We start from the raw sequence: 15,133 nt of genomic DNA, 5'->3' as shown, positions 1-15,133 counted from the left end.
AAAACAATGTGGTCACATTGCCTTCTTATGCAGGCTCTGTTTACCACAGTATGCTATTCCCATACCAACTGCTCAAGTTTACAAACTCTCTTGATCATAGCTAAGATGCATGTCCCAGAAAACCCTAAATTATTTAGGGTCAGTCCATCTGAAAAGTATAACTTTTCAGATGATCCTGTCAATTATTTAAAAATCGATTTCAGAGAATGTTTTCATCACCAAGATATGGCACACTAGTGACAAACGGAACATTTATTTCCTGTGGCAGAATTCCATCTGTAATCTTCCATTTCTAAGGCAATTAAGATTGGTTTACTTTTATTTAGTGTTTGATAAGTATGCATTCTCTTGGTGGTCCTTCATATCCATATGTTATGGTTGAGAACATGTCTATGACAATACATACACACACACACACACAAACACAAAACTACTAGTGAATTTGTACCATACTACTCAAGTTGTTTTTTTCTCTCTCTCTTTTTAAGTAGTTCTGGGTTTCCATAGAATAGCTTAATAAAAAGCCATTAATTACATCCATCATATTTGATGAAGATTAACCAATGGAGATATCCAGCAGACTTTCATTTATTAAACCCTGATATGAACTGGATAAGCATTCCATTCAGTTATAACTGCTGCTATGATAAAAATAATGCTGAGGATCTCACATGTCCTATATTAAATCCAAACTCATTTTATGTGTATAAAAAAAATCCCTTCTCACCCTATGAAAGATATGTTTCTTTGATAGAGGTGAATTGAAAGGACATGAGATTCTGAGCTTTTCTGTGAAGTATCTGAGCTATTCCTAGCACTCCATTCTTCTGAACAACAAGCTCTGACATTGTTCCTAGGGTTTCTTGGAGCCACTCTTCCAGCTGAGGAGTCACAGGATCAAGGGCTCCTACTACCACTCAAATCATTTTGGCCTTTACTTTCCATATCCACTCCATTTTTTTTGTCAGGCCTTGGTACTTCTCCAGCTTCTCATACTCCTTCTTCCAGATGTAGCTGTCCATGGCACTACAACATTGTGCAGATGTTCTTGTACAGAGTGCCAGCTAATTGGTTCTGCCAGTCAGTACATGTTGTTCCTACCTGCATCTTACACCCTGCCACCATATGTAGGACTCTCTCTCGTTATATTATAGATATTATCTATAATTTTTATAGAATATATAACATTTTTATTAAGAGTTTTAAGAACAATAATAACATACACAAACTAAAGAACAAGAAGGACAAAAGGGAAAGGGAAAGATTAAACAAAAGCTAAACCTGCAAAAAGAAAATATAAGAGGTAAAAAATATAGATAAAAGATGAAAAGTAGAAAAAAGAAAACAAGAAAAGATATAAATATCTTTTAAACAAGGTAAAATAAGAATAATTTATCATCTTCATTGCAACTGTAAGTAGTTATATTTTAACCTCTCCCTCTCTAAGGTTATGTCATGACTCCCTTCTTTCTGTAGTCTATTCATCCAATCATCTAATCATCAAAACCATAAAATCACATGTTAAGTTTTTTTTATTCTTTTTTATGCAAAAAGTCATTAAGGGATTTTCAGTCAATTATAAATGTGGTTATTGACTTTTCTCTAATCAAACAAGTCAATTACAGAAAGCTCTGTCATCTTCACAAAGCATTCCTCTATTGTAGGAAAGGAAGGAAAGAGATCCTGCAGATTTTATGTAACTGATTATAGGGGAGGGCACTCAACTCCGTTTCAAGGGCCATTGTGCCAATGCTGTCTGAAGAAATTTCTGTGGTCATATGTCAGCAAGATACCATGGAATGCTATTTCCTCCCCACCAAAGTGATACCTATTTATTTACTTGCATTTGTATGCTTTTGAGTTGCTAGGCAAAGGGACCTCACACCATCATATGACACTAGGATCTCAAATCTCGGCTGTTGGTTTCCAGCTGACAAGCTCAGCATCTTAACTACTGAGTCACCATACCACTCTCTCCCCTGGAGATATTGTCAACATTTTTCCATCTTTGGGCATATAATCATGTTGAAGAAATCACATATAAAATGTTTTCAATGACTCTTTTCTTTTTATTCACCAATCCCAGGAGGAAAAGTTCTGGTTTCAATTAAATATTAATTCTGGTACTTAAAATTCTATGAATCACTATATGTATCTGAGCCTAAATTTTTCAAGCTTTTTTACATGTCCAAGATGATAAAATGACTCTTCTTATTTTTCACATTTTCAATACAAATCTTTAAGATTCTACCTTTTTCTAGTGTTATATACCTATAGTACATAATTTTATAAATATTTTCTTTAAGATTATAACATAATGTAAACTTTAATCCTTTCAACTAAATATTTGACTGAAGTGATGCGGTCACTGCCCTTTTGTAGAGCTCCCTGGAAGCTGTAGGAGCCTGATGGGGGCAACAGGTTTAAGCTGAACCCTGATAATGGTAACCTTGATAATATAGGTATGTGAAGCCTCACCATCTGGAGATTTAAAATCTTTAGTTCTGGGTGGGTTGGCATTACCCCAGAGATACCCAATGAGGGGTCATACATCCTGCTCAAAAAGTAGGTGGTAGGCTAGGAGAGCCTTCTCACAACTGCATGAGGCACATCAATTGTACCCTTTTCTCAATGGCGAAGTCTTGCAATGAGTCACTCAGGCCCTGGTCATCTCCCACTTGGATTACTGCAAAATGCTCTACATGGGGCTAACCTTGAAGAATTTTTGGAAGCATGAAGCAGTGGAGTCAGTTTTGGAGACACAAGGATGGCAATTTAATCAGAGGTGGGTGCTTACTGGTTCGCATTGGTTCAGCCAAGTAGGTAGTAACTCAGCAGGCCATGCCCCCAAACCAACTTTATCAGCAGCACCATAGGTGCTGCCATCTTGTTTTTTGTTCTGTGCATGCACAGAAGCAATTTTTTTACTACTGCACATTCGCACGTGCGCGCATAGTGCACGTGCCCACAGTGCATCCCTGAGCAAACCAGCAGCAACAGAAGCAGGAACCCACCCCTGAATGTAATACCACTGTTACGTGAGCTGCACTGGCTGTTTCTGGGTGCAATTCAGCAATGGGATTCACTTACCTTCCCTACCAGTTCGCAAATGAGTGCACATGCTGCGTCTGCACATGCACACCACATTCTGTACATGCACAGTGCTCATGCATTACATCAGGGCAGGTGGGCAAAGCCTTCCACAGCCTCCGCTACAGGTTCACCCGAACCGGAGAGAACTGGCTGAATACCACCTCTGGTGCAAATTTAAGGTATTGGTTATTATCATTAAAGTTATCTATGGCATGGGTCCAGGATACCCATGCCATACTTTCCCCAATGGGACTGGCCTGCCCATTGATGCTGGCAGAAGGAGTCTACTGTGGATATTAACTTTTCAGGTTAATAATGATCCACTCTTTTTTAGAATCATATAAAGATTCTTGAATCAGCTTCATATGTATTTGAAGTCTGCTATGAAATTCATTTAGTTGAGATTTTAAAATTAAAAGTTAACTTCTAAGGTATTTGATGTAAGTCTTGTCCCAAGTACAGCTTTTATGTTCACTTTAGATCATTTCCTTATTTTCTTTCAGTTTCTTTTAAATTATAATCATCTCCCAAGTGAATACATCTGCTTACATTTCGTTTCATATCGTCAGTATCATTTAGAATTAAAGAATTGCTCTGTATTTCTTTCCCAATATAGATCACTTTCTCAAGATAGGTAAAACACAGAATCTGATACTATTTCCCAACCAATTGTGAGGATATAAATGTATGGTAGAAAAAAAAATCTGAAGAGTTCAAATCTTCCTCTATTAAAGCTAAAACAAAAGCTTTATGAAATGTTTGAAATGGGCGAGGCATTTTGGTGAATTGATATCAACTGCCTCTATTTGGGAGGGTGGGCAGAGTAAACACATATTGTCACAAGCAGTAATATCTGAAATACTGGTAGGTAACATATTTGTAAGGAAATATTCCAAACCTGAGATTAAATCAATAATATAGTGAACAACAAATCTAGTGCTGTTTTACAACTTAATAAGTTCTGATAGGAATATTACCAAGAGGACTGAAAATGAGGCCAAACGATTATAAATGACAAGATACATAAACAGCAAGTAAGACATTTAGAAATTCAGTGAGAGGAAAAAACTGAAGAAGTGGCATTTCTTAAACAGATGTAAGGGTGACTGCAGATGGCATGTTAGAGAAGGTCAGCTGCCTCAGAGGCAATGAACAAAAAAGTTGATTTGTGATTGAACACAAAGAAGAATAATGCAAAAAAGGGAGAGAGTAGCATGGATACTAAAAAATATATTTTAAGCTATTCTAAATTTTCAGCAATTATTCTTCTGCATTATTAATACCAGGTCATATACATTAGAAGCTAAATCACATGGCAAATGTAGATGAGGAGACATCCTACGTTGACCTGAGTGGTTTAAAGGAGGCAACAATCCTATCTATCATAGCCACAGAGTGATATGGAACTCTGCCTCAACTGGATGGGGAGTTTTAAAAAAAAGTAGATCTATATTTTCTGTATTTTTTAAAAGTCTACTGAAATATAGTTGCTGACAAAGACAAGAAAATGATTTGTTGGAGGCAAGCATATTTGAATATAATTTGGACTGCATTTGTATTTGATTTTTTAAAATCTTTTTTTTTTTAAAAAAATGAGCAATTACCTAAAATATTGATAATGCTTTTGAGATAAAAAGTATAGGAACATCAGTTTTGTTATAGTAAACCGCACAGGGATAAATTAATAAATCTCCCTACCTTAGTTTCATTTTCTCATGCATCCTTCCATGCTGGATACACTGATCCTCCAATTCATCATGCCTTTTCTGCACCTTCTCAAGTCTGTCATGGATATACTCATTTTCCTGACTAAGCTGGCTGATTTCCGACCTAGAGAATTAAGAACACTGATGATGGATGTTGCCAGATTTTATCATGCAGTGTATCATCAACGTTATACTTCACATCTGCATCGTTCTTCAAAGCAGAGAATATCAAAAAGTACTCTGGTAGTACTGTTGCATAGCTGGGGACATAACTCTACCAGAATCTGCAACTTAAAGTCTCTATTTAGACCAGCAATGGCTTAGATAATAGGTGTCATAGTCTAATTTAGAGGATACTAAGATGTAAAAGGCTGAACTATTGTTGCCAGGGGTATGGGGTTTTTTTGGCTTTTGTATTGCGGTTTATCTTAGCCCAGAGTCACTGGGAGTGATTTGGGCAGCCATGTAAGTTTTTCAAATAAATAAACATAAAATAAAATAAAATAAACCACAGAATTTTGTAGGAAAGTTCATTACACTAGGGCAGGGATGTCAAACTCCTGGCCCATGGGCTGGATGCGTCACACACTGGCCATGCCCACACCCAGTATAGCAAATGGGGGAAAAGTCCCAATACATCATGTGATGCCGTGACGATGTGAGTTTGACACCCCTGAACTAGAGAATAACTATATGAGAAACTGCCTTATAAAATTTCATTTACTTTGCAGGAAGGTGTTATAGTTTTCTTTTCAATGCCCCAAAACTGCAGGAACCACATTAGGTGGGTCTGAGGGGGAAGACCTTCTGTGCCATGGTAACTACATTATGGGACATTCCCTCCCCACTAAAGTGAAGTAATCTCCATCCTTATTATTTTCTGGAAGTCCCTCAATACCTGGCTATGTCATTTGGCATGGGGATTTGAAGAGACTGGTGAAATCTTAAGGTGGCTTTCTTACTGAATTTAATCTCGTGTGTTTTATGTTTTCTTTTTCTTTGCTTTTCATATGCTTATTGTTTTTATATTTTTTGCTGTATGGTACCCAGAGTCATTTCTTGTGAGATTTTATAAATAAATAAATAATTTTATCAATCAATAAATCCTAAGCATATTTCATAGAAAAGATATTCCATCAAATTCTGTGAACCTCAGATTAAAAATATGGCATGACACAAATGATTTTGAAGACTGGAGTCACAGAATGTATATTTTAAATAATAAAAGAGTTATCATGGCAAACAATTCTGTCATTTCACTCATACATTTTCTTTGTGGTGTAGGCACTACAGTGTTACTGAAATACCACAGCTGCAAAATGTAGCCATACTAAACATTGTAAATCTTGATCCATCAAGAAGCTAGCATATACGATGTCCTCAACCTTATTTGACCCCAAAATTTCTCTTGTTAACCAAAATAGTAGTTAAATGAGTTTTGCCCCATTTTTTGACCATTCTTGCCACAGTTGTTAAGTGAAACACTGCTGTTGTTAAGTTAGTAACATGGCTGTTAAGTAAATCTGGCTTCCCCGTGGTTTTGTTTGTCAGAAGGTCACAAAAGCTGATCACACGACCCTGAGACACTGCAACCGTTATATGGGCAATTACAGGCTAGGTGGAAAATAGATCAAAAAATTGGTTTTATCCAAGTTGAGGATAATTTGTTTAAACAAATAAGAGATCAAAGCTTAATGCATATAAAGAGGATATATAATGTATTAATACAGATGGATTCGGAAACAGAATTAGTTAAAGATTGTATGATAAAATGGGCTCAAAATATTGAAGAACCAATAATGTTGGAGACATGGGAAAGAATCTGAGTAAGAAATGTGAAATTTACACAAGCTCAAAATCTGAGAGAAATTTTTTACAAGATGTTCTATAGATGGCATTTAGATCCTAAAAAGTTGGCTTCTATGTATCCGAATGTACAGCCTAAATGTTGGAGGTGTGGTTCTCTTGATGCTACATATTATCATATATGGTGGACCTGCCAAAAGGTTAAGGCATTCTGGATAAAAATATGGTGGGTTATGCAAAATATCTTTAAAAGAAGGATAAAGTTTACTCCTCAGTTATTTTTACTAGGTATATGTACTGATTTTAAAGTGGTAGAGACTAACTTGATTCTGCACCTAATAACGGCAGCAAGACTGTTGGTGGCGCAATACTGGAAGAAGGAAGACTTGCCTACAATCCAAGAATGGACATTGAAAGTCACAAATTTAGCCGAGATGGCTAAAATATCGGCATATCTTAAAGATCACTCAAATGAGAGATATAAACGAGACTGGAAAAAATGGATTGACTATATACAAAATAAATACAGGACCAAGAACTTCCAGTTAGCCTATGCTTAAGATCAGAAATGATTTAAATTGTTTAAAGTTAGTTCAGCAAGAAGAAGCTAAGGTCAATGTAGAATGTCATTAATTTCTTTATTTCTTTTTTCTCAATAGATTTTAGACTGTGTTAGTTAAAAATCCATACTGTGTACGGGTTCTGGGAAGTCGGGGGGGGGGAAGGAGGAGGGGGGTTGGGGGGTGGAGGGAGGGGCACACAAAAAAATTGTACTTCAATGTTTTAATGATTGACGAATGATGAAATATTTGTGTTTTTTAAAAGAAATAAAACCTTTGGAACATAAAAAAAGAAGCTAGCATATACGATGTCCTCAACCTTATTTGACCCCAAAATTTCTCTTGTTAACCAAAATAGTAGTTAAATGAGTTTTGCCCCATTTTTTGACCATTCTTGCCACAGTTGTTAAGTGAAACACTGCTGTTGTTAAGTTAGTAACATGGTTGTTAAGTAAATCTGGCTTCCCCGTGGCTTTGTTTGTCAGAAGGTCACAAAAGCTGATCACACGACCCTGAGACACTGCAACCGTTATAAATACATGCCAGTCGTCAAGCATCCAAATTTTGGTTATGTGACCACGGGGATGTTTTAAAGATTGCATGTGTGAAAAATAATAATGACACTTTTTAAAGTGCTGTTGTAACTTTCAATGGGCACTAAATGGTTGTAAGTCGAGGATGTTGTAAATTACTCCATGTACCTTTAACTTAAAAAGCCAGTTTTATCCCTTTAATTTTGACAGACATACCCAAATTTCACTCAAAATATTTGGTTCATTGTTTTTCTGTTCATCAGAAACTTAGCATTTTAGAGTAATATAATTAAATGTAAGGTAGCTTCTATTTCTTTTGATGGTGATTAGGACAAAAAAAAAGATATCACAGTTGTGGCTTACTTTTCTGCACAAGTTCAGTTTTACCTTCTGATTCTCTAGCTTTCCAAGACATCCCTGGTGTTTAACTGTAATGACTGCAGTCATCCAATGCTGCATCAACTGAACATGCAGAAAAACAGTTCAACCGGGTGTATGTTCTTTACTTCAATTAAACTCACACAGTTGGATGCCTACTGTTGCCAAAATGGTAATATAATTTATCCATTATAGGGAAACAGTAAAACTACACTAAAAGTCATTTAACAATATTTATAACACCATAAAAACTGTGTTAAAATATATGGACTGCAATGTGCACCAAAATTATAAAATTTGTTTCTCATAATCGGTGATTAAAAACAGGATCATTTCTCTAGCTTCAATACACTCAACCCTGGTGACAGATTAGAATTCAAATCTTAATGATCAATTTACAATTAACAAGATAGAAGTGAAACAAATTAAACCAACCATTATATATAATGAGACCCAATAGACTTCCATTGTTGCACTTAATTACAAAGCACAAATCACAAATACACAATAGACAGTGTCAAGTATCAACCCACAAACCTTAGACACCATGATAATCCCAAAAAGGGGGGGAAATCATATAGAAATCACTAAAAAATGTATTATTACAATTCCATGTGTTACATAGAGCTAGATGTGCAGCTGGAGGGGAGTAAGTTCAGTATGTCCAAGATCTGCCTAAGTATGTGGGAAAATTTTTGCTCAAGCTAATTTTTTATTATTATAGATTTCTCTGAACAATTTGCCAGCAATATTATACATTAGTGAAGGTAACAGCTAAATCCAAAAAAGATAGCTTACTATCTATTTGTGTAAGATAATTGCATCTTTACACACCGTGGATATAATCAGTCCCAAGACATTCTCTACATTAATCAATATAATTCACTTCTTATAATCTTACCAAAAGAACTATAATTCTTAATGCATTATGTTTTGTCAAACTTAAGCAGTAATATATACTAAAATTTAAAAAAATATTTTGAGATATTATATCATTTTCTTGGGTTCAAATTGTAGAAAAAACTTTTTAAACTTTAATAAACAAAAGCACTGTGCCAACAAATAAGTATATTTAATGTAGAAAATACTTTGTTCTATAAAGGCATATGTTATTTCCAGATATGGATTACAACTCGCATCTCTCTCAACAAGAATGGGCATCAGTCCCCAATGCAAACTCAACACAGTGAAGGAAAAATGGATAGAGATGTCATGGGAGATGGCTTGGCTGTATAGAAAAGCACTTCATACTACAACATTTAGTTAAAGGTTCCACTCCCATTCAGATTAACATGATTAGCATAAGATACAGGAAAAGATGTTCCAACTGTAGCAATAGCACTGCAATGCCCAACTGTACAAATAATTATCAATTCAATGTTTGTAACTTAATTTGAATCAAATATTTGGTTGTTTTTTTTACAAGGGTGACATATAGAGCGCACATTCATAAATAAATATGCATTGTGCCAAAATGGTAAATAATTTCTTAAGTATTTATTTATCCCTTACCCAAAAATATGTACCTCAGAAACAACTTTATTCAAGAACTGATTTATATCTGCCCTTCTGCTTAAGTAATCTAGGCACAAGACTAACAATTTGCAAACCATAATGTATTAAAAGTATTCAGTTAATTTAGTTAATAAAAGTGGGAACTTTTTAAAAAGTTGATATTGCACATATATTGTGATTACAACTACTGTGATAGACGAATTTCTTTCTCATTCTTTTCAATTTGGAATCACCAATTCTTTTTGTACTATGAGCTAGGAAGAAGCACATACGAGAGAGAGGGAGGGAGGGAGAGAGAGAGGAGAGAGAGAGAGAGAGAGAGAGAGAGAGAGAGAGAGAGAGAGAGAGAGAGAGATTATACACTCATTATATATTGATACAGAGCATACATAGATGCTCATTAGTATGAGCATATAATGTCTATACTGAATATTGGCTATAATCAGCATCTGCTTTTGTCCACACATTAAATGTGTTCATTGGGAGCAAGAGAAGGAAGGAAAGAGATTAAAGATCACTGACAACCAAAGTCTACAGCAATTAACATGCTATCTTACTATGGGAAACAGCATTATTTTGAGCACTTACAAATAATAAGGAAGTCTCAATACATTCTAATAGCTTCATATGCAAAATTACAGACTTTCTTTACCTTTTTCTTTCAGTGACATGTTCAAACTTCTTTGCTAATTGACAACATTCTTCTTTTAATTTTGATAGAAGAGCATTCTGGGAACTCAATAACGATTCCAGTTTGTTTACTAGAAAAAAAATCATATATATATACATATATATATATGTGTGTGTATAAAAATATAGATAGGTTTTGTGAATATTAGGATTTAGATATTACATTTTAGAAGCACTTTAACATTTTACTTTGACTACTATGCACAAATTACATTTTGAAGAAGTTAACCATAGCAAAGAGAAAACCTCTTTAAAGTAATAGGACAAATACATAGTCATGTTTCTTTATATGAATTGTAAGGTTTTCTCTTTTTTTGTTCAGATACTAAATCAGTTTTATAGAAGCTTTCTAAACAAAGAATAGAACACCTCAATGCTTCTCACTAATAACAAGAGTTGACACTTTCTCTTTACAAAGAAATACACAATTGCCTTATGACAAATTCTGCTATTTCCTATCTAACCTTTGTCCACTCATCTTCATTTTTAAATTAAGTTTCTTCAACTTTAGTACCTAACAAATAATCCTGAAATTGTTGGCTTTGTCCCAAACATTAAGACATTGGGAACTAAAATGAATTACAAAAATGCTTTACATTCTGATGCCCAAATTTCTATTTAAAAGGGAGGGAAAATACAAGGATGGCATTGCCTGAATGCATGTGGTTTTTCTCCCAAACTGCATTCTGAAAAACTAATAAAATTATTCCATAATCCACCACTTGTGAATGAATTGTCATTACATTTTGGCTAATGAAAAATAAAAACATTTATTCATGGTAAACTTTCACGTAGAAACCACCAAACATAATCATGCATTCTTTGTAATTATACTAAACATAGTGATCTTTACACATAATACTCTAAAAACAATTTAACAATGTCATAAAAGATAAATATTTATTTTTTTGGCCATAGTTTATTATTATGAGTTATTGCATTTACAATGAGAGGATGTTTCTTTGATCCTTCTGGATACCAAATTCATTTCCCTGCTAAATTTCCCTCTCCAAAGCACCTGAGGACAGGACAAGAAGTAATGGATGGAAACTAATCAAGGAGAGAAGCAACCTAGAATTAAGAATAAATTGCCTGACAGTTAGAACAATTACTCAGTGGAACAACTTGCCTCTAGAAGTTGTGAATTCTCCAACTGGAAGTTTTAAAGAAGAGATTAGATAATCATTTTCCTGAAATGTTATAGGGTTTCCTGCCTCAGCAGGGGGTTGGACTAGAAGACCTCTAAGGTCCCTTCCAACTCTGTTATTCTATTCTATTCTATTCTCTATTCTTCTATTCTCTTATATTGTAATAAGGTCCGCCAATATATCCTGTGTTGCCCTTATCTATTTTAGTCTGGTTGTAAAGAAGAGGCCTTGGGAAATATTTCTGCTATGTAATATAATCAAAATAATTTTTGCATGTTGGCTGGAATTATTTCATGAGTTAATATGCAAATTAAAAAGTCCTCAAACTAAGCTGTCTGCCAATTAAAGGAATACAAGTTCCATTAAGACAGCCCTTCTTTGGTAGAGGAAGCATATTATTCTGCAGATGTTATACTGAATAGAGCCATGACTGGTGGTGAGTTGCTACTGATAGGTCATATACCATTTGGATTGTTTCTCCTTCTGGCCAAAAGTTAAGGCTGGCCTTTTTTAAAAAAAAATTGTGATATTTGAGATAGGAGTAGTATTCAGTGGTTTACCTCAGGAAGATAAGATTAGGGTGTTTTTTTGGGGTGGAGTGGGGGCATACCTTCAAATCAATGTGGACTCCTGGTGATTTTTTGGACTAATCCGTGGAGGTTTTTTGGCAGCATTTTTGAAAGGCTTAGACTTTCTTCCTAGGACTGAGAGGAAGTGATTAAACCAAAGCACTAGGCTTTGTTTTTGTCTTAGATGAGACTAAAACTCATGTTCCCATTTTGTAGTCTGATATTCTACAATATGTAGAATACAATATGTAGAATATGTCAGAGGCATGACAAACTCAGCAGTTAAACTTACTTGCCCCAGATCCTGCAAACCTAGTAGTTCAAAAGCACGTAAATACAGGTAGATAAATAGGTACCACTTTGGTGGGAAGGTAACAGCATTCTCCGTGCCTCAGCGTATAGTCATGGTAGCTATGTGACTACAGAAGTGTCTTCAAACAATACTGGCTCCCTCTGTTAAGAAATGGAAATGAGCACTGCCCCCGAGAGTTGGACATGACTGGAGAGAGAAAATTTTTACCTTTACTCTAACTACTACATCAAACTGGATCCTCTCAAATTAGTATTTCAGAAATGTATTACCTCCATGGCAAGTAAAGGATTATCACCACAAATGATTTCAGGCAGGATATTTTTATTTATTTATGATCTCTTCAGTATGATGACTATTTAATTAGGAGAATATAGTTTACTATTCATAAACATTAATTCTGAATGTGATTTATGGTTGTAGGAAGTCCATATTTTTAAAGAAATGGGAGAGGTTATTAAGTCTGAATAATTTCTCTATGCTGATAAGCCAAGGCAGGCCTGCTGGTTTTCCAGGAAGTTCAGAGGTATGAAAATGGGAATGCCAACCACAGCAGTGGTAGAGGAAATTCAGAATAAATCAACAGAAGGTAGAGCCCATTTTAGAGAATGTACTACAGCTTCAATGGCAATGAAGATGTTGTAATTTGCCACTGCTACTACATCTACACTGATTTTTCTAGTGCAGCTATTCCAAATCACTGTATGAAAGATCTACCACATTAAGAATAGAAGAAAGATGATACAACTAAATTTTCTATGTAAAAATCTCTTACATTCATTCTAATTAAGATTAGAAGATTCTAATTATGTACTTTCTATGCTTACATGTTCATGGATACACTTCAGTTTAAACACAGTGAAGATATGACAAGATTCCTCATAATAAGCCAATCTTTGGCAGAAGTGCTTGAGAAGAGTGATAGATGGATTCTGGAACTGTAATGCAACCTGTTTTAAATGGAGCAACACTTCCCTAAAGAATCAGGTTTGCAGTCTGTGAGTGCATCTGGATTCACCAAGAAGCAGATGCCCAAAAAGATGTAAATAGGAGCATCTTTGCCCAGCTTAAGCTAATGTGCCAATTGCATCTGCTCTTGACAAGGTCAGTGCATCCATGATAATACCTACCAAGACAGGGCTACTGATTGGCTAGCTTCAATATATATATTATTTACCAATAAGCAATGTCCAAAGTGTATATTACATAAAAGATGGAAAAAAGAAAAACCCAGTCTATTTAATGAAAACATAACAAAAGAAACTTAAAAACATATTGAAATGGTGGGAACAGGATACTTAACGTGTGAGAAAATAAGATTTAGATAGGATGTAAAGAATGTATGGATGCTTAATGAATGAAGAAACATACTGAGGCGACTTGGTCATGTAGAAAGAATAAAGAAGGACTGAATTGCAAATAGGTTGAGAGGAAGGAAAAGAAAGTCATATTTTTATAGGGTTGATGAATTATTGTAAGAGAAAAGTTAAAAAGAAAAAAACACAAGGTATTGTATGAGCTGATATAAGGGCCTGGTGGAAGCAATGATAGGTTGTAATGTTAGCAATATATTAACAAGGGAGAAATACCATAAATATAGCTAATCTGTACCATTCATAAATGTTTTATCCACATTTTAATGAAAATATCAATCCCATAATTTGTCAGATGTTTTTAAACTATGCAAATAATCCTGCCTTATTCCATCTGACTGATAGAAATTTCCAATTAATTTAAGAATTAAGAACACTGGAAAGGATAGGAACTGCGGGAAAAATATGATTAGGAATCTATCTAAAAAAGTAACATTATAATTAATAACAAAATAATAGATAAAACTCCAAGCAATTTAGCATGACTACTATTCAGATTAGTTCTTTTTCTGTGTTTTTTTCCCTATTTCTTTTACTTTTTTTATTATTGTAGTTTTTTTCTTTAAAAAAATCACTTGACATGAAGTACCATTCTCAAATGTAAGCAGATTAATGGAGATCTTACAGATATGAGAGAAAAGACTAAATGACAACCGGTTCTGTGTTTCTGTGCCAAGTCACAGCTGCTTATACACAGAAGTATTGTATAGAATGTAGAAAGATGCCACAAATAGTCCCTTTCCCCCTAATACACTTACGTGGAATGAAATCATAAAGCAAATACTTATGCTCATTTACAGAAAAATTGGCCTGCTAGGATTTGTGTCACTACTGCAGGATTCAAACAGATCACAGTTTCAAATTAAAATGGCTGTAAATTAAATGCTATCCTAGCTATGCAAGAAGAATGACCAGCAAAAGATGGTAACTAAACAAGCTAACTTTTGCTTTTGGTTTGTGCTCTGTGAAAACACCCACTTTGAAAGATGGGCAGCCAAACAAATCATTCAAATAAATATATAAAATAAGTAATCATTCATGGTTATTCATGAGCTGGGACATGACGATCACATATAAAACGCTGAACTTTGGTGTAATTCAATTAATTCAAGGTATTGCTAGTGAATCTGTTTTAGGCTACCTTGACCAAGAGCAAGGAGGTTATAAATGTGATATTAATAATAAGAAAAACAGGTTTGCCAGACCAGGACACTTCCTTAAACGGTATAAAAGAATGTATGTGCATTTATTTCAAAATTAATCCCATTCTTCTTTTAACAAAATAATTTACAACAAGTAGATTAAATAGATATTAGGTAACAACATAAAACCCAAAACCATAAAACTTTGTTTCCTTAAAAAGAGGAGAGGAATAATCCCATTTTAACAGTAGGTAATAATAAACAAATAAAACTAAAGAAGCACTTATCCCATCTCAAAATTTCAAACCAG

General features: G+C 34.6%; 1 protein-coding gene across 10 annotated transcripts in view; it reads right to left on the bottom strand.

Moving 5' to 3' along the window:
* The window catches only part of SDCCAG8 (SHH signaling and ciliogenesis regulator SDCCAG8), a 112,252-nt gene that overhangs the window by 39,032 nt on the left and 58,087 nt on the right, over positions 1-15,133 (bottom strand). For 6 of the 10 annotated variants that reach the window (XR_004255173.1, XR_004255174.1, XM_032215215.1 and 3 more), the window contains one exon: positions 10,244-10,352. Coding sequence is in view for 7 of the 10 variants with exons in the window: in XM_032215215.1 (XP_032071106.1) it covers positions 10,244-10,352 (109 nt within the window). In the remaining 3 variants the exon portion in view is untranslated. Of the gene's footprint in view, positions 1-4,791; positions 4,924-10,243; positions 10,353-15,133 lie in introns of those variants that run through there. The other 4 variants (XR_004255172.1, XM_032215214.1, XM_032215216.1 and 1 more) reach the window with 2 other exon arrangements.

This window comes from Thamnophis elegans, chromosome 4, assembly GCF_009769535.1.
Source record: "Thamnophis elegans isolate rThaEle1 chromosome 4, rThaEle1.pri, whole genome shotgun sequence".
Taxonomy (NCBI): domain Eukaryota; kingdom Metazoa; phylum Chordata; class Lepidosauria; order Squamata; family Colubridae; genus Thamnophis; species Thamnophis elegans.
Note: the sequence above shows the minus strand (reverse complement) of the source record. Positions and strands in the feature narration are given on the sequence as shown.